This window comes from Calliphora vicina, chromosome 1 (genome assembly GCF_958450345.1).
Source record: "Calliphora vicina chromosome 1, idCalVici1.1, whole genome shotgun sequence".
NCBI classification, from domain to species: Eukaryota; Metazoa; Arthropoda; class Insecta; order Diptera; family Calliphoridae; genus Calliphora; species Calliphora vicina.
In genome coordinates, this window is record NC_088780.1 from 75,389,345 (window position 1) to 75,416,829 (window position 27,485).

General features: G+C 30.0%; 1 protein-coding gene across 1 annotated transcript in view; it reads left to right on the forward strand.

Moving 5' to 3' along the window:
* Positions 1–5,165: 5,165 nt before the first annotated feature.
* The window catches only part of LOC135963208 (stalled ribosome sensor GCN1), a 48,222-nt gene continuing 25,902 nt past the window's right edge, over positions 5,166–27,485 (forward strand). Inside the window, exons 1-3 of the mRNA XM_065514975.1 lie at positions 5,166–5,246; positions 5,320–5,422; positions 5,489–6,450. Of these exons, the coding sequence (XP_065371047.1) occupies positions 5,229–5,246; positions 5,320–5,422; positions 5,489–6,450 (1,083 nt within the window). The 5' untranslated portion in view covers positions 5,166–5,228. The remainder of the gene's footprint in view (positions 5,247–5,319; positions 5,423–5,488; positions 6,451–27,485) is intronic.

A 27,485-nucleotide genomic window follows, 5' to 3' on the forward strand; every position in this document is an offset into this window, starting at 1 on the left:
TTCTTCCTTATACTCGAATTCGTAAGCACCGATGTCAATATAAGCCTCTTTTGTAATTCTGCCTTGTTACCTGCTGTTTGTAGCTCCAACTTACTCAATTCCTTCTTGAGTTGTTCAACTTTCAGTTCCTCAAACTTCATGCTTATTACTTTGCAATCCCACTTCTGACACCAATTGTTACGTTTTAACTTTTTCAAAACGCTGGTTTATTTCCTTTAAATAAACCGGATACTTTTGATTGCAAATAAAAGCCGTTTAGTAGTTTAAAAATTGTAACAACTCTTTATTTATTTAAAATGTACAACAACCACAGAATTAAATAGCCACTCAATGTTTTTTATACAAGTTTATAAATTCTCAGAATTACAGACACAATTTATAGTGTACACGAATTTACTTGAAAAACACAACACACTTTAATACCATGTTCACACGACGGCATTATTCGTCATTCACGCTCTCATTCAACCCCCAATTACGAACTGAATTACATGATTCCCATTACAAAATTTCAAGCGCGAATTACCTTGTTCGTTCGTAATTCAGTTTGAATTACCTTATGAATTACGAACGAATGACTGTCATCTCTAATTTGTATCGATTATTTATGTATCAAAATCAGCTGTCCAAACAAAAATGTCAAAACAAAACAAAATAAAGAAAAATATTTTTGTATTAAATAAATAAATTAAAAGAAATAAAAAGTCTGATTAAAGTTAAATTCATTTGTAGAAGTAGCAGCTCTGCCATTCTTTCAGCCCACACCTCTAATAAAGCCCGCTCGCTGCCCTGGCCCCACTTGCTTGCACTTTTTCCTTTTTCCAACAATGAAAATAATAATTAAATTATATTTGTTTAATTAATAATGCTACAATTTTATATTTTTACTTACCTTTCTTATCCATTGCCAAATTACAAATTTAAAATTCGCACCAAACAAACAAAATAAACAAAAAAACAAAACATGTAAACAGAAGAAAAAAACAAGAAGAAGAAATAAATAAATGTCAAACTGAATTACGAATGCTGTCGTGTAAACAGGTTGATTCGCAATCGTAATTCAAAACGCGAATTAAGTAATTCAGACTGCCGTGGAAACATGGCATAAGGCAGTGGATGTTTATTCGAAAAGCGTCTCTGATCAACTCACTAACGACTGCAACCTCTGCCACTATTTATAACACTGCATTACCATCTAAAAAGCTCTTTAACTGTCTAGAGGTTTCTAATACATACGCCATCTGTGGTGTACTTTCTACAATGTTCTTTAACTGAATATTCGAAACAGCGTTGCCAACTTACGATCAAATCAACTGAAAGCTTTTATTTAATAATGCCCACAGATATGTTACAGTTTTACAGCACTGTTATTTGAAAGCATTATGCTACTTTTAAATCAGCCGTTAAAATCGTTATATTTGAATTCAAGTACAATTTCGTAACAATACTATATTGTCAATATTATGATCGTAAATATTTGTAGGGTTATGCTGTGAGTTTTTGTGACATTTTAGTAGACTTGGAGCTGATGGAGTGTCGTATTGTATAAAGACATCTGGTGGATGCACCATTTTATATACTCGCGTGGAAGAGAATTTGCGGACAGTGTGTCGGCATTGTTTTGGAATAGGAGGTTGCTTCTTTGTAAATGTTTTTTTCTTTTCTTTGAGACTTGTTGTACTTGTCATAGTTATTGTTAAGCACGCTTCTAATATTAGTGTTTGAGTATTTATTTATTTATTTATTTTATTTTATTTAATTTCAATACAAAGAAGCCTTCGTGGCCAAAAAATACATGTATTGTTAAGAATATATCTATGTATGTAAGTAACATAAGTAAATATTTAAAATAGAAAATTAAATTAAAATTAAAAGTTACAAGTTAAAAGGCTAGTTGTTTGGATATTTACTACCTTGATGACTTGAATTTCCCTTGCAGGACTGTTCTATCTATTTTTTTTTTCGCATCTCTGTGAATGACATTGACTAATGTACACTTTTTGACCCTTTCATTAACACCTATGTATACTATCTTGTTCTCGTTATTCTCATACATATGGCTGCACTGCTGTATATGCACCTTGGGTGATTGTATCTGTTTTATGCTTATCTGGATTATTGTTTTTGTAACACTGGTGAAGATTTTTTTTATTTTTATCATGTTATATGTGCTGATGTCATCTATTAAAACACTATAAATAGTTGATTATTGTTTGCAGTTGTGTGGAGTTTTGTTTAATTCGTACAATTTGTATTAAGCATTATTTATATTTATAATTTATATTTTTATTAATTAAATTTTTTGTAAACAATTTTTATTAAGTAGAAATTTATAACCGATTATGGCCAATAAGCTAGGTTGTTGAAAATAATAAGTAAATAAAAAATAAATGGAACATAAAACCAAATTATTTTTCAGATACTCTTATTTTTGCAAAATCTATTCCACTCTATAGGCGTACAAATGTCACGACGATGATATGGAATTGTCCATATGGCAATTTGCCGTCTACACCCGCAAATTTCATTGACGCAATCAAATTTGAGAATTGCAGCAATAAATATTGCTACGTGGGGTAACAAGGTGCCAGAAGTGGTGACTTGAAATAAATACAGGCGAATTCACAAATTTGTTTATATGGAGTTTGACATAAATGCGTACCGTCAAATATTTTTTATGTGTAGTTTGAGATTATCGCGTGCCATTTCTATAATCAGCTGTGCTACCGATGACACCTTATTAAATGCACCTTGACAAGACGAATTGCACAGCAGATTAATGTTGTTTGGATGTTTGAGCTGTCAATTATCTTGTGTTTGTTGCGGCGAATGCTACAACAAACATAAAAGTAACAAAAACAACAGGCAAACTTTGACAGTTTAAACCACATAAACAAAAATTACAAAAAAAATTTGTTTACAATTTGTATTTTTAAGTGACAGCTGATTTTGACATTTGGACGAATTTTTCACAAAAACAAAAAGCATGTTGTTTTTGTCTTGTTGTATTTGTTACCGTGGCGCTGTCATCTTATTAGATTCGCCTTGAGTCAGCACAAGGCGAATTTATACAAGGGGAGTCAGTCAAACAGCTGTTCATTTTTTTTTTCGCTTTTTGGTTCTAACAACTGTCAAAGCTTGGTTTTATATTTAAATATCTACATATTCTAAGCTTATTAACAAAATATTTATTGTTTACGTAAATAAGTAAAGCCCTCACTATTCAATTATATACACTATATTAAGTTTAAATACTTATTTGTTAAATTTTTCATTTTGGTTTTTTGACATTTGTTAAGACCAATCTTTGTTTTTGTAGAACTGACACCACCTTGTATGAATTCGCCTTGAGTCAGCACAAGGTGCATTTAATAAGGTGCCATCGGCAGCACAGCTGATTATAGAGATAGCACGCACAAATGTCAAACTACATATATAAAAAATATTCGCCCGTACGTCCGTATGTCAAACTCTATATATAAAAAATAAGTGAATTCGCCTGTATTTATTTCAATTCGCCACTGCTGTCACCTTGTTAAATACGCCTTGCAGCAGTTCTTGTGACTCACAAGAACTGCTGCAAGGCGTTCTTGACCTCACAAGTTGTGAGGTCACCTTCAAGGCGTATTTAACAAGGTGACAGCAGTGGCGAATTGAAATAAATACAGGCGAATTCACTTATTTTTTATATATAGAGTTTGACATACGGACGTACGGGCGAATATTTTTTATATATGTAGTTTGACATTTGTGCGTGCTATTTCTATAAACAGCTGTGCTGCCGATGGCACCTTATTAAATGCACCTTGGTCACCTTATTAGATTCGCCTTGGTTGTTAAATTACAATCAAGGTGCATTTAATAAGGTGCCATCGGTAGCACAGCTGATTATAGAAATAGCACGCACAAATGTCAAACTACATATATAAAAAATATTCACCTTGTTAAATACGCCTTGATTACAATTTAATATTAAATTCGCCTTACTTTATAGATAACTTTTTTGACAGTTGAGGTAAAATGTTAAAACAATATGTATGTTGTTTTTGTATTTGTTATATGGACGAGCACACCTTATATTAATTGCCCAGGGCAGATAAATTAGGTACCTATTACTTTTTTCAATATAATTACAAAAGTACATTTCAAGGTGCATTTAATAAATACGCCTTGGTACATTTCAAAGGGCACGTTTAATATATAGTTGTGATATTTGGATCGCGATTTGGATTTCAGAATATTAGGGCACTGCTACAAGTTTAATATATATTGTGATATTAGGATCGCGATCCATTGTAGTGGATCTCGAAAAATTAGGTTATTCTGCGATTTGGATCGCGATCCATCAATACTGCATGCTACATGTTCAATAAATATCGCGATACTGGATCCAGGTCAATATATATTGAACGTGTAGCAGTGCCCTAATATTAGAGAATAATATTAAAGTAAGTCAGCCAAATTTTACTTCTTCCGGATCGTATAAAAGTCATATATAGTCCCGAAAAGAGGGAAGATGAACAACTGTATATAAACTCTAAAACACCTTAGCTCCAACCATGTGAAATTTTACAATAGTAAACAATTTGCCAATTTGAAATTGCTAAATTCAAAGTAAATTAATAAAGTAGACTCAGTAGAACAGCTGACTATTTTTTTTACTTTGGTCTAATCTGTCAATTCACTTGTGGTTGTTGTGGCGAAAAATACAACAAGCTCAAAAGCAAAAACAACAACAGGCAACTTTGACAGCTCAGACCTTAAACCAAAAACAAAATTGCTTGTGGTTTTTGTAAATGTTGTATTTGTTGTAGTACTGTCGCTACTTTATTAATTTACTTTGGCTAAATTCACTCTGAATTTATGTAATCTTATGATCATTGTGATGGGGATAATTCACAACTTAATTTGAATTAAGACTGCTAATACAAATTAACGCTGCCGTTTGTCTACGCTACTAATTAGAAATTATTATAACCACATTTGTAGTCTATATATTTGCATATATTGCAATACCACCACTTTTTAAGAAATTATATAAAATAGGAATACAAATCCTTTTTATTATCTGAAAAACTAATTTAGCACTTTATCCCATTTTGGCACATTTTAGACATCAATTTAGCACAAAATTCACTTTTAAAAAACCCATCACTGGTTAAAAGATTTGTTGTAGATTGTTTTTTTCACATCGATATTGCAAAGAAGAAAAGTAAGGTTACTTTAAAATGGCTTCTGAAATTGAGGTATATTGATAAAGTGTGATTTTACACATATATAAATACTTTTATAAATACGTTTTCATAATATCTATTGCAGACATCTAAATTTTTGCAAGATCTACCTAATCGTATATTATGTGTACCAGTGGAGGAAAGGCAGGAATTCTTTCAGCGATTGTCTGCTTCGTTGTCATCTTCCGGTATCTATTATACTACTTTTATGTTTTCTTAAGGACTTATTAATTTGTGTAATTTTTTTTATTTAGATGTAAATACAATTGTTATACGTAGTGTTTGCAAAATATTAACTATGACATTAACCAAATATAAGGACAACAATTCTCAACTACTAGTGAGAAATCTTATTATTGACATGATAAAAAACCACCACGATGCAACTATTGAAAGTATGATGGCAGTCTTTAAGATTTTATCGTGCAAAGAACTGGCAAATGCTCCTCCGCAAAAAGCGTCAAAGGCGGCTCTTATAGCTTTGGGATGGACGAGTTTATTAAATAAGTTCTGTGATACTGAATCAAATGTGTATAAAACAGAACTTCCTCGATTAATCGAATATCAATCGTTGCTTTATCAAATTGTACTCAGTTCTTTAAATGAACGTTTAATAAACATGGCTAATAACATTTTAATAGAGATTTTAGAGAACCACTATTTTGAAAAATATATGCTAGTTCTATTAAAAAAGGACGCCTCAAGTAATGTGGTTGTATTGATGTCAGTTCTCATTGCTTTAAAAAAGGAAAAGCATAGCGTCGATGTTATGAGTAATTACAAGGACAATTTAATAGATGTATTTGTTAAAGGAATAATAACTGCAAAAACCAAACCACATTCAAGCTGTATTTCTGCTTGTAAAATATTATTGAACTCTATAACTATTGTTGATTTTGAAGAAAAAATATTACCACCAATGCAAAGATCTATGCTAAGGAACCCAGAAATTATTCTACAAGCAGTTGGATTAATTATTCGGCATGTTAACATAGACTTCAGTCAATATGCATTGCATTTGGGCAAAATGCTTATACAACATTTGCGTTCTAAAGATGAAATTTCTAGATTTGAATCTGTGGAAAGTTTGAAAGAGTTATCTATGAAGTGTACTGATCTTCTAGTAATAGCAGAATTGCTAAAAGAGATATTTTCCGTACTTAATGGAGCCGAGGGTAAAATAACTGTAGCAGAATACCGCATAAATCTCATTCAAGTAAGTGAAGTTGAACTCTTTTAATTTTAACAGTAGTGATATGCAAATTATTGTAAACACGTTTTTAGTTTAGGAATTATAGAGTTTTAATGCACTCGCATATAGATTAACCCACTTATAATCAATTTAAATTTTTTTAATTTATTCAATTGTAATATATCGTTAGTATATTATTAGTATGACCCAAACACTTGTTATTGAGAAAAACGACAAAGAAGGTTTAGATAAATTTTTCTCAAAATTTACGTGATAGAATTTTCACACTTGATTTCGACGTATGTTTTGAACAAAATTATATATTTACACACCGTTATGTAAAATTGAAAAAAAAAAGTTAAGATTTTAATGAAAACAAAAATTCGTGTGTTATGGCCTATATAAATTTTTTGTTTTCACTTTTTAGGGTCTATATCAATGATGTTCATTTCATTGTGCTTTCGCGCTGAGTAACAACACACATATTCTTATTCTCTTTAAAAGAGCGTAACAAATGTCTCATTTTTTCAGAAATTCATTAAGCATTGTTGTTGGTTGGTTTTTGGTCGAAGCATAGCAAACACACGCGTTTCAATTACAATTGAACACAAAACAACAAAGTCAGAAATAAATAAAAAATTTTAGAGAATTTCGGCCGTATAATGTGTATTCTTTTATTTCCTTAAAATTTAAATTACATTCATTTAATAAATTGGTTATATCTGGCAAAAATTCTAAATCTAAACATTTTTTATTTTGTTCTTATTTTAAGTGTTTGACATTATGTTTGCTGGGTAGCTCTCTCACCAATACATTTTCATTTTTATTTTTGAACATCACTGGTCTATATCAATGATGTTCATTTCATTGTGCTTTCGCGCTGAGTAACAACACACATATTCTTATTCTCTTTAAAAGAGCATAACAAATGTCTCATTTTTTCAGAAAGTCATTAAGCATTGTTGGTTGGTTTTTGGACGAAGCAAAGCAAACACACGCGTTTCAATTACAATTGAACACAAAACAACAAAGTCAGAAATAAATAAAAAATTTTTGAGAATTTCGGCCGTATAATGTGTATTCTTTTATTTCCTTAAAATTTAAATTACATTAATTTAATAAATCGGTTATATCTGGCAAAAATTCTAAATCTAAACATTCTTTATTTTGTTCTTATTTTAAGTGTTTGACATTATGTTTGCTAGGTATCTCTCTCACCAATACATCTTCATTTTTATTTTTGAACATCACTGGTCTATATCCATGGTAGGCGTTCATATTGTTGAGGTTACGATGATTTTCGTCAAACAACCCGAATGTGAACAAAAGAGCGTAATAGAGCGTAAAAATACACACAATTCATTCAGTTTCTTGATGTTGTGGATATTTTATTTTTTACCCAAAAGAGCACACAAATTAAATGCCTCTTTTTGCGTACCACTGGTCTATATCATTGTTAACCGAACTCTGACAACAATAGATTTGCTTCGTAATCTAGTGTTACGATGTGTGTACACTGAACCAATTTTCTTATGAAAATATTCTTCACTGGCAACACTTGTAAAATAACTCATATTCGGGTATATATATGTTTGTCATTCCGTTTGTAATTTCCACAATATAATTTTCCGACCTTATAAAGTATATATATTCTGGATCCTTATAGATAGCGGAGTCGATTAAGCCATATCCGTCTGTCCGTCTGTTGAAATCAATTTTCTGAAGACCCCAGATATCTTCGGGATCCAAATCTTCAATAATTCTGTCAGACATGCTTTCGAGAATTTTGCTATTTAAAATCAGCAAAATCCGTCCATAAATAACGGAGATATGAACAAAAATCCGAGACAATCTCTGAAAATTTCATTAAAAAAAGACAATTTATTGCATCCCAGTTGGCCATGTCTTCAAGACAACGTCGACGATGCGTACACGACAATGTAGGCGACACCCCATACAAATCGTTGACGACTTTTTCGAACAAAGGGCACTCAAATCGTACACGACAATGTGAGCGACATTATCATGCACATTGTCGTTGACGATCATATGAGTGACAATGTGGTTAAAGTTGTCATCGACGACTATATACACGGCTTTTCTCTCTTGTTGTCGTTGATGACAGTTATCGACTGTATCTTCCATATTGACATTGACGACAGTCAATTTTGTCACCATATTTTTTTTTAAAGAAATAGATATTTTCATTTTATTATTGCTAAATATATTTATTAATACAAATAAAAATTGTAAGTAACTAAAATTAAACAGCTTATTTAATTAATTTTTAAAAAAACTTTATAATATTTAATTATATGGGGGATTTTGTTTGTTTTTTTGACCGGTATTATTCTTGAACATTACCTCGTCCATCAGCTACATTAAAATCTTGACCCGGAAGTTGTAATATGTCTGCCAGTACATAAGTATCATCATCCATCATACAAAAGGTGTATTTTTTTTTATAAAATTTGTCCTCAATTATTTCGCTCGTTCGTTTGCTCTAAGTTCTTTAAAGCATTGCGATCAGGAACTTTAAACGACTTCAACCCAGTATTAGCATTGGCTCTGCGCATAAAGGAATCAGCATTTACCTTTACGAGCTGCTTTTCTGATAGAAGTGTTCGGTGATCTTCGAAAGAGTTGTTCGACAACTTTTGCCTTACCAAAATCTGTTACACCTTTTTTTCTTCCGGATCCAGATTTTCTTTCAATGTTCAAGTCATCCTTATACTGTTTAATGGCTTTTGAAACAGTGTGACGATGAACCTTCAGATCTTTTGCTATTTTTTTGAAAGTCCATATTGGATATTTTTGAAAACTTTTAATTATTAAATAAACTTTTCAAAAAAATCCAATATGGACTTTTAAAAAAATAGCAAAAGATCTGAATGTTCATCGTCATCGTTTCATTGTTTAAAGACATCAAAATGCATGCAATTGTCGTAAATTTTGTCCTCACAACAGTTCTACTGACGATCAGATGAAGACATTGTCGCTCATCTTGTCTTGGATGTGGTTTGATACAGGACAAAATGCATGCACTTGTCGTTCACTTTGTCCTCAATATTATTTTATTCAAGACAAGTTCATGAAATTGTAGTTGGAGCTTAAGACACGACAACATATGCGACTTTGTTTTATACTTGTCCTCAATTGCTTTGACAAAAAAGCAACAAAACGTATGTTTGGCTGTGTGTTGGTTTCATTGATTTGCGTTTTTTTTTTTAGAGCAACAATACGTATGTTTGGATGTGTGTTGGTTTCAGCGCTTTACGTATTTTGTTTTTTTTGGTGTTTTGTTTGGCGTTGTTGTTGGTTTTTATACATCAAAAAGTATACATAGCAAGGCGTATTTAACAAGGAGACAGCAGTGGCGAATTTTTTATATATAGAGTTTGACATACGGACGTACGGGCGAATATTTTTTATATATGTAGTTTGACATTTGTGCGTGCTATTTCTATAATCAGCTGTGCTGCCGATGGCACCTTATTAAATGCACCTTGTATACATAGTATTTCGATGTGTACAAGCAAGGCGTATTAACAAGGTGAGTGCGTCCCGGCAACAAATACAACAATGCAAGAACAACAGGCAATTAGTTTTTGTTAAAATGTACGGTAAATGTCAAAATCAAGGCGAATTAAAATATTACTATGTTATTTACAATAACAAATGTAAACATAAACATAGTTTGACATATAGTGTACATAAAACCACAGCGAATTCAGAAACAGCTGATTTTATGCACTCACCTTGTTAATACGCCTTGTGTGCAAGGTATATTACAAGGCAAAGTAAATTAATAAAGTAGCGACAGTACTACAACAAATACAACATTTACAAAAACCACAAGCAATTTTGTTTTTGGTTTAAGGTCTGAGCTGTCAAAGTTGCCTGTTGTTGTTTTTGCTTTTGGGCTTGTTGTATTTTTCGCCACAACAACCATAAGTGAATTGACAGATCAGACCAAAGTAAAAAAAATAGTCAGCTGTTCTACTGAGTCTACTTTATTAATTTACTTTGTTACAAGGCGTATTTAACAAGGTGACAGCAGTGGCGAATTGAAATAAATACAGGCGAATTCACTTATTTTTTATATATAGAGTTTGACATTTGTGCGTGCTATTTCTATAATCAGCTGTGCTGCCTATGGCACCTTATTAAATGCACCTTAGTTATTAATTATAATTTAGTGTTATCAGAACAGCAGATCGTTTTTTGCTACTATATTCATTTTTCGCCGTAGTGCAGTATAAATGTCAAACTTTGTTTACATTTTGTAAATGTCAAACTTTGTTTTGCTGTTAAATTCGTTTATGTTTTAAAAACAATAATAATACTACACGAGATTAGTTTTATTTTTAAAAACATCAAATTAAATTACAAACAGATTCAAATTTATAAACATTTTTAAAATAACGAATTAACTCGGAGTAAAAATAAAACACGTCCGAACTGAACTAGAACTGTTTTTTTTACATTTTTCCCTGACAGCCAATTCGCCTTCAAATGCAGGCACAATGTCAAACTACATATAAAAAAATATAACCAATTCGCTCGGTATTCTGAATTCGCCGATAACACTACCTTATAATTAATATACCTTGGATGTGTGTTGGTTTTATTGCTTTGCGTATTTTGTTTCGTTTGTAGCAGGGCACACTTAGAAAGGTGACTGCATCACTACAACAATACAAAAACAACAGGTACTTTGTTTTTGTTAAAAAGTAGGTGAACTGTCATAGTTGCCTGTTGTTGTTTTTGCTTTTGGGTTTGTTGTATTTTTCGCCACAACAACCACAAGTGAATTGACAATTCAAACTGAATAAAAAAAATAATCAGCTGTTTCATCGCAGTCACCTTTCTAAGTGTGCCCTGGTTTGTAGCAAGGCGTATTTAACAAGGTGACAGCAGTGGCGAATTGAAATAAATACAGGCGAATACACTTATTTTTTATATATAGAGTTTGACATCCGGTCGTACGGGCGGATATTTTTTATATATGTAGTTTGACATTTGTGCGTGCTATTTCTATAATCAGCTGTGATGCCAATGGCAACTTATTAAATGCACCTTGGTTTGTAGCAAGGCGAATTCATATAAGGTGTTCTCATTAGCTTATCATCAGCTGTTTTATCCAAACTTTCAAAATTTATGTTTGTGTTGGTGCGCGCAGTATATATGTGTGTGTTTGTATTTGTGTGTTTTTAATGCGTCCACTTTTTTCTGTTGTTTTATATTCAATTTCTTCTGTTTCTCCACGCGTTTGAACTCATCATCGAACATTTAAACGTCCTCCAAATGAAATGAAGCAATAAATATATATATTACACCAGTTTTAATATTGAATTGGCCTTACTTGTGTTTTTGACAGATTGGGTAAAAAGAAAAAACAAAATGTATGTTGTTTTTGTATTGTTGTAGGGATGAGTACACCTTATATGAATTCGCCTTGGTTTGTAGCTTCTACAATTTTTAAAAATGTTCTTGATATATGTATTTGGGATGCTATATGCATTAAACACATTCAAGACAGCAGGCTACGAACTTCAATCTGTCAAAAATAAAATGCACACGTTTATATGGAGACGATTATTTTAACGACAGCACAGCTACACGGCTCATGCCGATGTAGCCGAATTAGGCTAATTTCTATTTTTGTCAACTACAAAACAGAAATAGTGTTGCTAATATAATAAAAAATGTAAATCAAATTAGTGCTTAAAAAAATATATTTTTTTACTTAATTAATAGAAGTTTCTGATAACCATATTGAAATAAATTAATAACAGGTACATAATTAATTATAACCATATATATATTTTTACTCAAAATAATTGTTTCAGTCTTAATTACTTTGGAATTTTGTACGGTTATTTTTTATTAAAGTGGCACCACTGAATTATTAATCAGCTGTTTACTTTGTAGCTGTCGTCTTTAAAATAATTCAGTAGCTGCCACACGACTACAACTGTAACCAGCAGAATTTGTGTTCGTGTAGTCGTGTAGCCTGTTGTCTTGAATGTGTTTAATGCAATACGCTGAAAGTGGGCAATATACATACATATCATAGACTAACATAGACCCGAATCAGCTGTTTTTAGCAACATGGCGGAGGCAAACAAAAAAAATTTACGAAAAATTAACAAAAGAAAATGTATAATAAACCACGGTAGATTTAAAAGAGGGACAAACATATAAATTTATCTTTCTATATCTCGTCTCACAAACTCATCGATTTTTTACTACATTTTATTTTTTCTCTCGCTCTAAGATCTGCCTTAATGGCGGAATTGGAAAAAATGTTAACAAAACCATACGGTTCGAAATTACTTGTTTGACAGCTGTCAATGGTCTCTTATCTGTAATAATCTGTGATACATATATACTAACATAGACTAACATAGACCCGAATCAGCTGTTTTTAGCAACATGGCGGAGGCAAACAAAAAAAATGTACGAAAAATTAACAAAAGAAAATGTATAATAAACCACGGTAGATTTAAAAGAGGGACAAACATATAAATTTATCTTTCTATATCTCGTCTCACACACTCATCGATTTTTTACTACATTTTATTTTTTCTCTCGCTCTAAGATCTGCCTTAATGGCGGAATTGGAAAAAATGTTAAAAAAAATGTAAACAAAACCATACGGTTCGAAATTACTTGTTTGACAGCTGTCAATGGTCTCTTATCTGTAATAATCTGTGTATACTAATTATTAAAAATTATCATAGTAGAAAAATAGAAGGTAGTTTCATTCTCTCTTTATTTTTTCAAATTCTATATCTGACATGCTTAAGGATTTTGAAGTTTTCGTAAAAATAGTAATGCCATATCAATTTCAAATTTTTCCTTTGGGAATACATAATTTTCATTAATTTGAAAATTATTAAAAAAATATTTACCCAACAACAACAACAGTTTATGGATATATGTAAAGCTTGCGAAGAAGATTTGCCAAAACAGCCAATGATGTGCACCGACCATTTAGTTAAAAGTAATATTTCAGTTAAAATTAAGCGTGTGAGATTGGATATGCATGCTGTCCCAATGAACACAAGGTAACTTCAAAATACTACTTATTATGTAAACATATTTTGGTATATATATCACCGATTATTACCGATTATAATCCATTAACTATGCTCACTGGAGTAGAATCGAAATTATTTGAAAATAAATCTCGTATTTCTAAACGGCGTACCCAAGGAATATTCGAGTTTAAGATTTGAAAATGAACCCCACAAATACTTCAATGGCGGCGCTATGGGACCCAAAGTAGGGCACCTTCGACATGTAAATTTGTTAAACGCGTGTCATTTTTGTTTTCCATCCGATTTCAAAGACTTTTTATATTTTCTGAGAGTGCTCGGCTAGATCTTGAAAATACATTCTTCCGTGTGCTACTTGTCTCGTATAATTAAACCTCCATTTAAAAGATATAAAATATTTACATAGTAATAAAAAAAATTTTATTTTTATCATGAAAATTATTATTAAATAATATTGCATCCACAACAAAAGTGAAGATTATATAAGATTCGGCATAGCCGAATATAGCACTCTTACTTGTTTAATTTCGGTTTCACATGTATAAGAAACTCACACATAGACGGTGCCCGCTGGCGCACTGCTGGAGACCAATGGTCTATATCCATACAGACTATTTTTTTGGGTTTTTCTTTGTATTAAGTATTTTTTCTGTGGATTCAAGGGGATGAATATAGAATACAGAAAAAAGTTTCAACATAAATATTATGATTCGAATTCATTGATTTCAATTCATAACATTTATAAATAATTTCTTAAATAGTATGATTTTTTTAATATTTTATGTTTTGAAATAAAATCTAGAAGGCTTGAAAAATATAATTTCAATTTCATTTTTATTTTTATGTTGTTCAAAAATGTTTGAAATTTTTCATGGAAAATTTTTAGTTTTTTATGATTTTCAGCTACAAAATGATATAAAAGCGCGAAAATGATTAAATTGATTTAAGAGGATGAAATGCTTTTATATTTATGAATGTTTTATTATGTTTAATGATAATTTTTAAGTTTCAGATATTCTCCTTTTTATCTTAAAATATTGGCCAATATATGGCTATTATGCAAATATTCTTGCACTAATTCATTATATAATACAATTATAATGCAATTTATTAAAAAAATTAAGTAAAAAAGCTAAAATTTCCGTCATGTAAAATTTTATAATATTTATGAACATGTTCTTATTTTGAATGAAATAAGTTTGGGAAAAAAAAGTCAAGTTCGATTAATAATATTTATTACAAAATTTATTCCAATTATGATTTTTTTTTTTTGTGTAAAATTAAAAATAAAAAAATTTTAAGAGAATGTAAGGTACAAAGTTTCTTTTAAGACAAAAATTAAATTTGAAGCAAATTTTTAAAACAACCTTTGTCAATATTTGGTCAAAATATATGTACCTAAGTCTTAATGTTTTTTTATCGCTGGAAATAGCCGACGGTGCCAAAACCTGTTTTAAAATTTTTTTTTACGCTGGTTTTATTAACGTTGCATTCCGAAACTCTTTATCTCTACATGAATTTTTAAATTGAATATTTAATTCATCGGTCTTTTGATATAATAATATAACGTTAATTTTAGAAAATGGGACATTTCTATATTCCATTTTATTTGCAACCAGCGAATAGGAGTAGAAATCATTTGGAAGCATCATTTGGTATTTATTCTATTTTTGTTTTGTGGTACCCAAGAATAGCTCCATAATGTTATAGTTTTAATGCCAGGGAAATCTTTTACTAACTGATTTAAAATTTTAATTAGTGCGCCGGCTATATCATTGCCATTTCGGCCACTATGAGCTTCGGTCAATAAAGCATGTAGAGGTTTTCTTTTATATAAACATTTATTTTTATTAAAAACTTCTAACGACAAAAATATTTTTTATTTAATCAAAAAATTTAACAGAAAAAAGTAATTTGATTAGAAAAAATAATATTAAATGTTTAAAGTAGAAGTGTTACACTACACTACAAGTAAATATTGGTACATTTGGAATAATAATACCAGCTGTAAGGTTATACATTAGGCCGAGTCGATTTGTATGGAGGATCAAAAAGTAAAAAATCGTATAGCAGAAACGCTAATGTCTGAGTAGACACAATTTTTCATCGGCTGATTATGTTTTATAAAATAAATTAATAATAAAGACTGGATCTGTGTAATATTATTGTATTGTTAGTGATTAAACTTGAAATAGTTAGAATATATTGAAAACATTGAATTATTGCTGTTTTGATTGTTATCAATTGATCAAACCTTTTGGCTGCTGCTGTGGTTGTTGTTGCTGTTTTTTGCTTTTCATTTTCGTATAAAGTTTGTTGGCGCTTGTTTTACTGCATGTGCGCACATTATTTATTATGGTTCCTGGGAAAAAAAATAGTCAAATGCAAAATTGTAATTGGGACTTCATCATGCATTCAATGTGACATATGTAATTTGTGGGTTCATAGCACTTGTGCAGGTTTATCTGAAGATGATATGCAAAATATTAATAAACTACCATCGATGTCCTTTATATGCACAACATGTAAATCTAACCTTTCTGCTGGTGTCCCTCGTGATGAGTATGTAAACTTAAGTAAGAAGTTTGATGGAATATGTGACAAATTTAATGATTTGATGTCTAAAAATAGTGAAGACTGTAATAATATTACTAGCAAACTCGACACAGTAGTTACTGAAATTAAGAAGGAACTTTCTATAAGTGTCAACAACTTAAAGTCTGATATTACAAACTGCTACAAACTTATAAGTAAAGTTGAATCCGATACAGATGCAAGAATCTCATTACTTGAAGCTGAAAATAAATGGTTTGCCAGATTGCCTTAAAACATCACTGATGCTGTAATTAATTTGTCGAGAATGTATAATGCTGAAATAACTCATCATGATATCAACCAAGTATGTATATCAATAACAAAAGATCTATTCTTGTCAAGTTTAATTGCTTATCTGTTCGTAATGGAATTATGAATCAATACTTCAAAACTCTGAAAACTAGGCCGTTAAAAGCTTCCGATATCGTTTCTGACACCAGTATTCCAAGTAGCCTTCTGGATTGTCGTGTTTTTATAAATGAACATTACTCCCCGGCGAGGGGAAAACTTAAATCTGTTTGTTTGAAGTTGCGGAGAAAAGGAATTATAACCAAGTACAGACTTAAAAATACTGCTAAACCCACTGCTGCTCTTGCGCTTCCTAACAATACGAAGATGGAACTTGATTACGAAAGGTGTATTGCCCTGCTAAATGGTGATTATGCTGCTGCTGTCTCTACCTAAATAGAAGATCGTCTTGGTGATATTCTTATTTTTTGCTGTTTGAACCTACTATGATAATTGTTTTATATTATTATTTATTTTCAACAACCTAGCCTATTGGCCATAATCGGTTATAAATTTCTACTTAAAAAAATAGTTTACATTAAAAAATTTAAATATAAAATAAATTAAATAATTATGATATAAATTAAATAAATATTATAAATAAAATTGAACAAAGTCAAAACTTAAACTCAAACATATTACATTATAAAACATCATTATTAGATAATGATTCTTTAATTGATGTCAGTAAATTAGCAACTTGATAAGAAAAACTAGTTTCCACTAGGAAAAAAGAAATTTGATAAGTATATGTGTAACAGAAATAATCAACCATATAAAAGAGAAAACATGGTACTCAGTACAACCTAGAAACTATAAGGGCCAAATATATGTATATATAAATATTAGTCACTGAATGTCTGTTAGTTGATACCACCTTCAGAGATATAAACAGTAGAGGGACCAACCTATATGACAAACAATGTCATCAAAAGGGTGTATATCTAATAATCAATTACAATACTCAAATCCTAATATCATAAGTGATTCAAACAATAATCAAAACAAGTTCGAATAAGTTCATGAGAGACTGATAAATTCACCGGAAAGGTACCTATCACAGTCCACAAATCAATGTCTACACACTATCCGCAAATTAAACTTCAAACATATATACTATTTTGGCGCCTCAACCAATTGCACTAGTGCAACACGTAAATCAAACACTAAATGTAACTCCAAACACCAAGACAGCTTACTAAACAACATTTCAGGAATTCATAAAATCCACAACAACGGAATGGAAATAAATTAACATGACAATGACTAAGTATGCAGAAAATCATATGATAATAAAAAAAATCCATTAGCAATGCTTACATCAATTACCCCATAAAGAACCACGATTGATACTAGTCAAAAAGCATAAGAGGATTAATGATAACCAAAACTTTATCAATGCCAAATCAGAGTTAATATCTTCAGAATATATCAACATATTAAGAGCAAAAATAACTGAAAAACAACCTGAAGGAAAAGAAAACAAGCTGAATAAATTACAAGAAAACAAAGCAAATGACACATGACTATGAACAAAGAAAAGATCAATATTAAGATTAGCCCATCAGAAACTTAAGAATGAGATAGCAGATGTGAATGACATTATTAAGAGTGCCAGTCTTGATGATCAAGACCATTCCCTCTCTTTAATCAATCTGAGTTTAAAAAAATATTAATGAAATTTCCGCAAACCATACGATAAAAACTCTTATGTGCAATAGTTATCAATGAAATGTTATCTGTCTTTATCAATATAAAGAAAATATTTGAGGCAATGAAAATTCAAGTAACAAGTTCATTACAATGACATAACCAACTACTTGCAATCTACAATACATTCACTCAACACAACACAACCAAATCCACTCTTACATCATATTGGAAGTTGCTAAACAATTATCCAATAAGGAAGAAAACTGCTGTAATAGCATCAATGAATTTAGATCAATATCACATGCCATTACCAGAACAGTGAACATCGCATAAAACTCAACCTAGAAAACATATACAAACCAAAACATTGTCAACCGGCGCTCAAATGTAATTGGGCTACCACCACATAACAACCTGATAAACTGACAACAAAAAAGATATAAAATTTGCAGCAGAGAATATATGAATAACTACCCCAGACTTTAATATGGCCAATCATAGAACAAATCAAAAGCATTATGTATTAAAGCTACATACAACGTACGATCTCACCAAGCCATTTTACAAATCAATACATACCATCTTGCCCACAGAGCACAGTATGAATCAGAAATGTTATTTATCCGGTAATTCCAAATTTAAAGCTGAGATTAACAGGAATCAGCACAAAGAACCCTACTATTTACATGCATATAAATGAACATTCAAAATGCAGTTAAACAAAATATAACAACCAAATTCATTTTAGATAATGAACAGTTACCATTAACAAAATGATATAGAATTTCCCCATATTATGCAAATTAAAATTTTTTTTTTTTTAAATTGAATTAAATTCATGATTGGGTTCCTATCAAATGATCTATCTAACAATAAAGGTAACAACCACTCAGCTCACTCTATTAGTATACAATATAAGTTTAAATTCAGATTCAAATTTCAGAGTGCAATTAATGATAACAAATAACCGTCAAGAAATCATAAAAATACTGTAATACTAAGGAACTTTACCACAATAAAACATACAACAAAAAATCTGTTGATACTTTACACATCAAGACACAGATCATTCATGCACCACAATCCCAGTACCCACAAAATGCTAGTCTAAAACATGAAAAAAAAAAAAAACAAATACTCTAACAAAGAAATCCAGCATCTACACAATATTAAAATGCATTACCACGTCTCATCATATATCCCAAAATTTAAGTTAATTATTAATGCATTATATAATAATAAGAAATCAGCACACAATTACAAATCATTAAATTAGAGGCATCAAGATTTTTAACAATTTTATCAAATTCCACAGATAAACCAGATAATAGGCTAGGCAAAAAAAATCAATACCACACCTCAAAATTAAATGCACATTCTATGCAAGAATTATACGAAGATATAACAAAAAGCAATCCCATTAAAACATGTGACATCTCAACTGTGCCTATAGGAACGAACTATTACGAGAGAGTTCTTGAAATAGTTTCCGTCTATATGCATTAGTAGATATGTCAAACATTCTTAAAGAGATTGGCAATCTGTTATAAGCTCGCGCCACCCTAACACAAAATGAACGTTCTAATATGGAGGTCAGTCTTGGAATTTTAAGCTGAATATTCCTAGTAGATCTGCAGAATTCAAACAAATCAATTAAATATTTTGGAGTCTGTAACTTATATGACTTATAAAAATGTAACAAATTTCTAAACATTATAAATTCAATAAATGAAAAACCCAAGAACTTCAAAACATACGACGAAACATGCTGACACATCCTAAGAGAGTATAGATACCTAATAACCCTGTTAAAAGCTAATCTAAGTTTCTTCATGACATAGCCAAAGGTACCAGAAAATACCTCTAAAGCATATAAAAATATTGGCATTATCAGTGCATGAACAACTCTTTTCTTAACATGAAAAGGCAACAACAAATCCAAGCTATATAATTTACGTAGAGTAAAGTTAGCCTTAGATACAACAGAATTGACATGACCTTCAAAACTCAAATTGTTATCAATAATTACACCGAGACACTTGAGTCTATCAACAAACTCAATCAATATGTCACCAAAGTGAACTGAAAAGTTATAATTACCTATTTTACCGAATTTTATTGATTTAGTCTTATCAGTATTGATAAATAGACGATTATCAGTAACCCAATTCAAAAGTAATCCAACTGTAAAATCAATCATATTTTGCAAAACGTCAGGAAATTCTGCATCACCCTTGAACAACAACTGAACATCATCTGCATAAGAAAATGGAAGACACATATTACTTGACACCATATTGAAAAGATCATTCATAAACATGATAAAAAGTAGTGGGCCAAGAACAGATCCCTGCGGCACACCACTAAAAACTGGAAGTATTCTAGAACTATAACCATTACAAAAAACATACTGCATTCTATTAGATAGATATGAATGTATCAACTTACAAGCTGAACTTGAAAACCCATAATATCTATGTAACTTTTCAATCAAAAGCAAATGATTTACCCTATCAAAAGCTTTGGCAAAGTCCAATGATAATAAAACACAAACACCCTTGCTAGAAAGATTACTCCTAATGTTGTCAGTTAGACCAAGAAGCAAGGCAGTAGTACTCCTATTGCACCTAAAACCTGATTGACAATCATGAAGTAACTGATTTTCATTAATATGTTTCACAAGTTGAATCTTCATCAAATGTTCCACCATCTTAGACAATATTGGCAAAATTGATATGGGTCTAAATTCATCACAACCAACCAAAACATTATTCTTCCTTATAGGAATAATTTTCGCAATTTTCCATAACAATGGAAAAGTGGAAGTAGTTAAAATCGTATTAACTAAACGCAATATATGATTACCAATAATTGGCATTAACATCTTAAGAAACTTGAGTTCAAAACGATCATAACCAACAGCACTTGACTTTATTAGATCAAAGGCATCAAACATTTCAAAAACATCTACAGAACGAAAAGAAAAACCATCATATGAAATATTAGAAAAATCAACAACATTATCATAATCCACAGACTGATTAGAGGAGAAAATATCATTTAAATTATCAGGATCCACACTATTATAATGGTCAGTACCATCAACTACTCCATTCCTATTCAAGATAGCCCAAACCGTCTTACTGTCCTTATCCTTAAAAATCACACCATGCGCCTTTCTCTTATGTTTTCTAATAACAGATTTAGCCCTATTTCTACACCGACAGAATATTCTCCAATTAGCTTCAGTCCTATCATTTAAATATGCCCTGTAGGCAAGATCTCTAATTGACAATTGATAACTAATTTCAGGTGCATTAATCCACTCATCACTATGACCACGTACCATACGTCGTTTAAAAGGGACAACAGAATGTAAAGACTGCAAATTTCTATTCAAAATCATCAATTGTTCATCAACATTATCAGTCAAATACATATCACTAAAATCACAATTCCACGTCATGGCTTCCAGAGATCCAATATTGACAGCATCATAATCGTAAAATTCATAAAATTGTCTAGTATGCGGTCGCACAATCTTAAGCGACAAAAAAATTAATGAGTGACGTGTTATACCAGGGCATTGAAATTGATTGGATTTCTCCACCAACTCAGGAGAAGACACCAAAAAATAGTCCAATAATGAAGTTGAATTATGACGAACATCAAAATGCGTAGGCATTGAATTATGAATAGGCGAAAGATTCATTCCACGACAAATTTCCCGAACTCTCAGGGACTTAATCGGATCGAACAAATTATTATTGAAATCACCCATAATAATAATGTTTGAATATCGAACAAGAATATCAGATATTTCACCCTCAAGTGAAACAAAGTCACCATGAGGAAGATATACAATCCCAACTAAAAGCTTTATATCACCAAAAACAATTTCAACAAAGAGACACTCAACGACTCCATAATTTCTACCTACATAAACGACCCTATAATCAAAATTCCTAGAAATATAAAGAGCAACCCCACCGCCTCTTCCACATGGGCGATCATTCCTCAGACACACATACCCAGAAATATCAATAACGCTAGTAGAAACTGTTTCCCTCAACCAAGTCTCACTTAAACCGAAAACATCCAGAAAACCACCATCCAATAGACGTTTAATCTCTGAAAATTTTGCAGAGTTTGGATTTAAATTAAGACTCGTACAATTTAAATGAGCTATGTTAAAGTTACAATTCAAATTATATAATTGAGATCGTAGTAAATTATTGTCACTCGCAACATTTCCTAAATTATCTCGGGCAGACATATTAAATGCAATCTTAAACAATATTCAAATGCTTAAAAATAATTAAAAATAAAAATTCAATGATATAATGTAATTAAATGCAGTTAACTCTACTACATATAAAATTAGAAACAGTATTAAAAAATTATATTGAAAAATAAGGAAAAACACAATTGTCACCCAATTCACATATGTAGATACATTTAGGTAGATATGTATAAGTATGCAAATAAGAAAACAATTTTAGAACAATAATTCTACATGAAAAACATACACATATCTTTACCAACGCGACAACATAAATTTCAAAACCAAGTTTTTATACTTCAGAATTTGTTAAAAAAATTAATTTTTAATATTTTGTTAAAGCATTCTGCACAATATACTACTTATCCGTAGTATGCATACATACATACATACATACATATATACATACATACATACATACATACATACATATATATATACATACATACATACATACATACATACATACATACATACATACATACATACATACATACATACATACATACATACATACATACATACATACATACATACATACATACATACATACATACATACATACATACATACATACATACATACATACATACATACATACATACATACATACATACATACATACATACATACATACATACATACATACATACATACATACATACATACATACATACATACATACATACATACATACATACATACATACATACATACATACATACATACATACATACATACATACATACATACATACATACATACATACATACATATTGGTGATTGTAAAACATATTGCTGATTGCAAAAACACAAATTAACACTACTAAGTGAATGGGGGGACAAGTATGCAAAAATAATACTATAGATGTTAAAAAAGTTATAATACAAAATAAAAATTAAGTGTACATATCTATGTGCAACATTTATATAATTAACAACAAAAATTACCAATTAAGTTGGAATAAAATTTCGATTGAAGGTATCAATAGGTGATAATGAACAGTCATTTAGATTACCAAGCAGTTCTACACATTGCTCATGGGAGAGCTGTTTAACGGTTCCATCATTCATTGTAATGTTTGCCTTAGGGACATCATAGTTTAAGAATTTATATTTAATAATTTTTTTTTCATTTCTCAGTTTTCTACATACAGAAATCAACCTCCTTGCAGCATCAGTTAGGTGATCAATATTGATCACAATACGCACAACCAACACTCCTTTGAGTTTTGGTAACATTTTTATCACATTGGGGACATTTATAGATTTCATTATGTGGCGCCATCATAAAAATTGCAATACACTGCAAATCCCAGCTCTGATATAAAAAAACAGCAACAGACAATAAAACAGGTGTCTCAAAATAATTTAATTGTGTACACATAAAACAGCAAAACGGAGGAGCCAACTTGCAAGTATATAAATACTCAGAAAACAATTCAATCCGGTAATTGATGAATTTCGTTTTTTAATAGATGATTTATTTTTGTTGTATATGAAATCACTCGGCCAGCAAACACTATGCAGTGCTACCAAATACAATGTATGTTATAACAAACAAATAACAAACAATATTTAATAATGCAATTGAATTTTATAAATAAACGTTTTTTCTTTTTCAAGTATTTATTAAAAAAATACTACTTAATAAATTATATTTTTTTATTTTTAATTATTTTCCTTAGCGCACAAAATTTTGTTTATTTACTCATGACAGTGTTGTCAACTTCAAAAAAAGTACTGATATTCTTAATTAAATTAGCAATATTATTTCAATCACTTTTTTTTAGAAAACATATATCTTATGCACTTTTTTACTATACTGCTACATCAACAGAACATTTGTCAGCTGCCATGAGCGACCTATCGTGGGATTTCGCTGTTTTTTATTTCGTAAAACAATAAAATCTTATTCCTTAAATTCAGAAATTATATTTATGTTATATCATAAAATAATTAAGGTAATGTTGAAAATATTTTTATACAAATTGTATCACAAAACTATTTTTCTTTCGTATTTTTAGTAGAAATTTTGTTGATCATATATATACAGTGACGGACAATACAATAGAATCACTACATATGAATTCGATTAAAGCGGTAAAACTACAAAATTTCATTTCAAAATTTAAAATTTGTTCATTATATATTAATGCTCATAACGTAAACAATAAATAGAAAAAAATAAAATAAAAAAATAACACATTCTTATGTTAAAAACGATGTCAAATCTAAAAGACTAAATAAAATATGCGACATTCAAATAGAATCAATCAGTCTTAAAATGATTAAAAATAAAAAATCATCATAAGAATTCGTTGTTTTCTTAATATTTTGTTGCATATCAATTATTTCTAATAACAGCATCAAATCTTTTGGGGATTGAATTTAACAAACTTTCGCATGTAGATCGGGAAATTGCATACCATATTTCCTGAATTTTCTGCCAAAGTTCTTCCTTGTTTTTCAATTTTTCAAGTCCGAGTTTGTCTTTTACTATTTTCCATAGGATTTAAGTCTGGTTATTGAGACGGCCATTCCATAATATGAATTTTGTTATATAAAAACCATTTTTTTTGGCAAGACCTGACGTGTGCTTTGGGTCATTATCTTGCTGGAAGAGCCATTTTAAAGGCATATTCCATTCTGCATGTGGCTTTATAACATTCTCCAAAATATTTACATACAAGTGCTTACCCATATTTTCTTTAATCCAATAAATTGGACCAACGCAATACCAAGAAAAGCATCCCCATATAATAATATTTTCCCAACCATGTTTAAACGTTTTTGGTTTTTGCCATTTTTTGGACGTCTAACCCATGTCTTATCATCACTACCAATTAAATTAATGGTCGTTTCGTCCGTCCACAACACATTTTTCCACTTTTTTATATTTTCTGGCCCACACCAATCCTTATGTTTGCTCCTGGTTTTAACACATTGACTGCCACGTCGGACACATATGTGTGACACTGCACTATGCGGTTTACGCCACGTCGGACACATATGTCCGACACGACTTTTATTCTCTCTAGCCATGTCAGACAATAGTGCTCGATTTTAATAATTTTTTCGATGTTGTCTGGAAGTTCCTCATCAAATCTGTAATCTTCACATTCTTCATCACTTTCTGAACTTGTACTGAGTATTTTTTCTAACTCAGTATCCAATAAAAAAAATTATTTTCTACATTTCGTAAGACCCTCTTATTTATAAAAAAAATCTGTTTCTAAGCAGGAAATATTACTGACAGTTGCCTAAATTCCAATATTGACGTTTTCAAAGAGATTACGCAAAGAAAATGCTGTGGCCCCCAGCATCTTATTTACTGAAAGTGCCTTGGCAGTCAATGTGTTAAATGAAATATTGGTAGTGATTCTATTGTAATGTCCGTCACTGTATAAGTTGTAAAAGTCAGGTAAAAAATATATATTTTGCCAATTGATAACTAACATTATGTAAATGGGAAAACCCCCAAAAAATTGCAACAATATTAATTTTGGTTTAGTTATTGTCACATTTTTATTTTGGATCAGAATTATCAGATCATTAAAATATTTTTCCTTTTTCAAATTCCAGTTAATATCTTGAGTTTTTTGTTAATTTTATTATTTTGTGGTAAAATAATACCTTATAGTTAGTGAATGTTCTGCTTAACAAATATTGTCTAAACATTTGCTTACCATCGGAAATTAGAAATAATAAAAAATTAACTCTTTTTTCCGCAAAAATATTAGTTTAAATAAAATACAATTTGATTTTTTAAAATTTTAATCAATTATTTCACGCATAAATCTCTAATTGTCAAAAGACTGTGTGTTTTTACAACTAACAACAGAAATAATTGATTTAATTCACTACAAGCAATTCTGAAAATGAAATGGTCATTATACAACATACTGAGCTAATGAGCTAAAAGAGCGACCTAGCTAATAAACCCAACTCTATAGTATAGGGGTCAACTTAATGTTTCTCATTTCAACTGCTGCAGTATTAGGCCTTCTTTTAAATCTTCTAAATTTGATGAAATCAAAAATGTTCTTTATGGATCTGAGACTGAGTTATTGGAATTTCTGAAACATGGTTCTATGATTAGAACTTGTAACTTGTGAATAAAATACAAAATATAAATATTTTTTATATAATTTTAGTTTTTGTTTCCAATTATAAATATTTATTTTCCAAATTATTTATTAGTTAAATAAAGTAATAAATAATTTATTAATAATATTTACAGTTAAATTTATCCATATTTATATATTTTAAAACCAAATAAATTATAAATATAATCATTTTATATTAGTTTATTTAATTATATTGATATTTTTTTAGAAAATAGTAAAATTTTATATATTCAAATAAAACAAAGTTGAATAAAATTTAAATTTATTTCATTTAGATATAAAAAAAATCTACTAATTTCTTTGGAATATTTATTCAAACAAAACACAAAAAACTAAAATTATTCAAACAAAAAATGATTGAATAGAAATAATTCCAATAAAACTTTTGAAATATTTTTATTTCTCACAAATTTGAAACAAATAAATTTATTTTTCCAAAAATTACTGGATAGAAATAATTATAATAAATGTTAAAGAATATTTTTATTATTTTCACAACGAATTACAAATTTTTTTCAGACCCTAATTCTCTGATATCTAATATTGTATTTTTAAAAACTACTACTTAATCATTGATTATCACTAGAATATGAACACAGATTTATGGTTTCAATTGGAGGTTTATTATTAATTTAAATTGTGAAGAACAAAATTCATGAATTATTTTTGAAAACTGTTTTTAAAGTAACTAGTTGTTCAAAATGATCGTCTGACATGGCATTCCTCCTAGGGCTATTTATCGTTGAATTATTTTTGAGCATTGTTTTTGTTTTTTCATAGCAAACGAAGGATATTTTTCATAATCATCGGATGAAAAATCTTCATCGTCCGAGCTCATTTTCACACACAAAAATATTTTTATTCAAAATTGTTCAAAAATTTGTTGTTAAAATATTTGACTTTATTTTCACAAAGAAAATTTCTATGAATAAAAGTATTCTAAATTTTTTTGTTGAATATTTAAATATTTTTCTTTTTTTTGGAGAAATAAAATTATTCAAAGAAAATTGCTTTGAATAAAATCTATCAACAAATTTTCGAATAAGT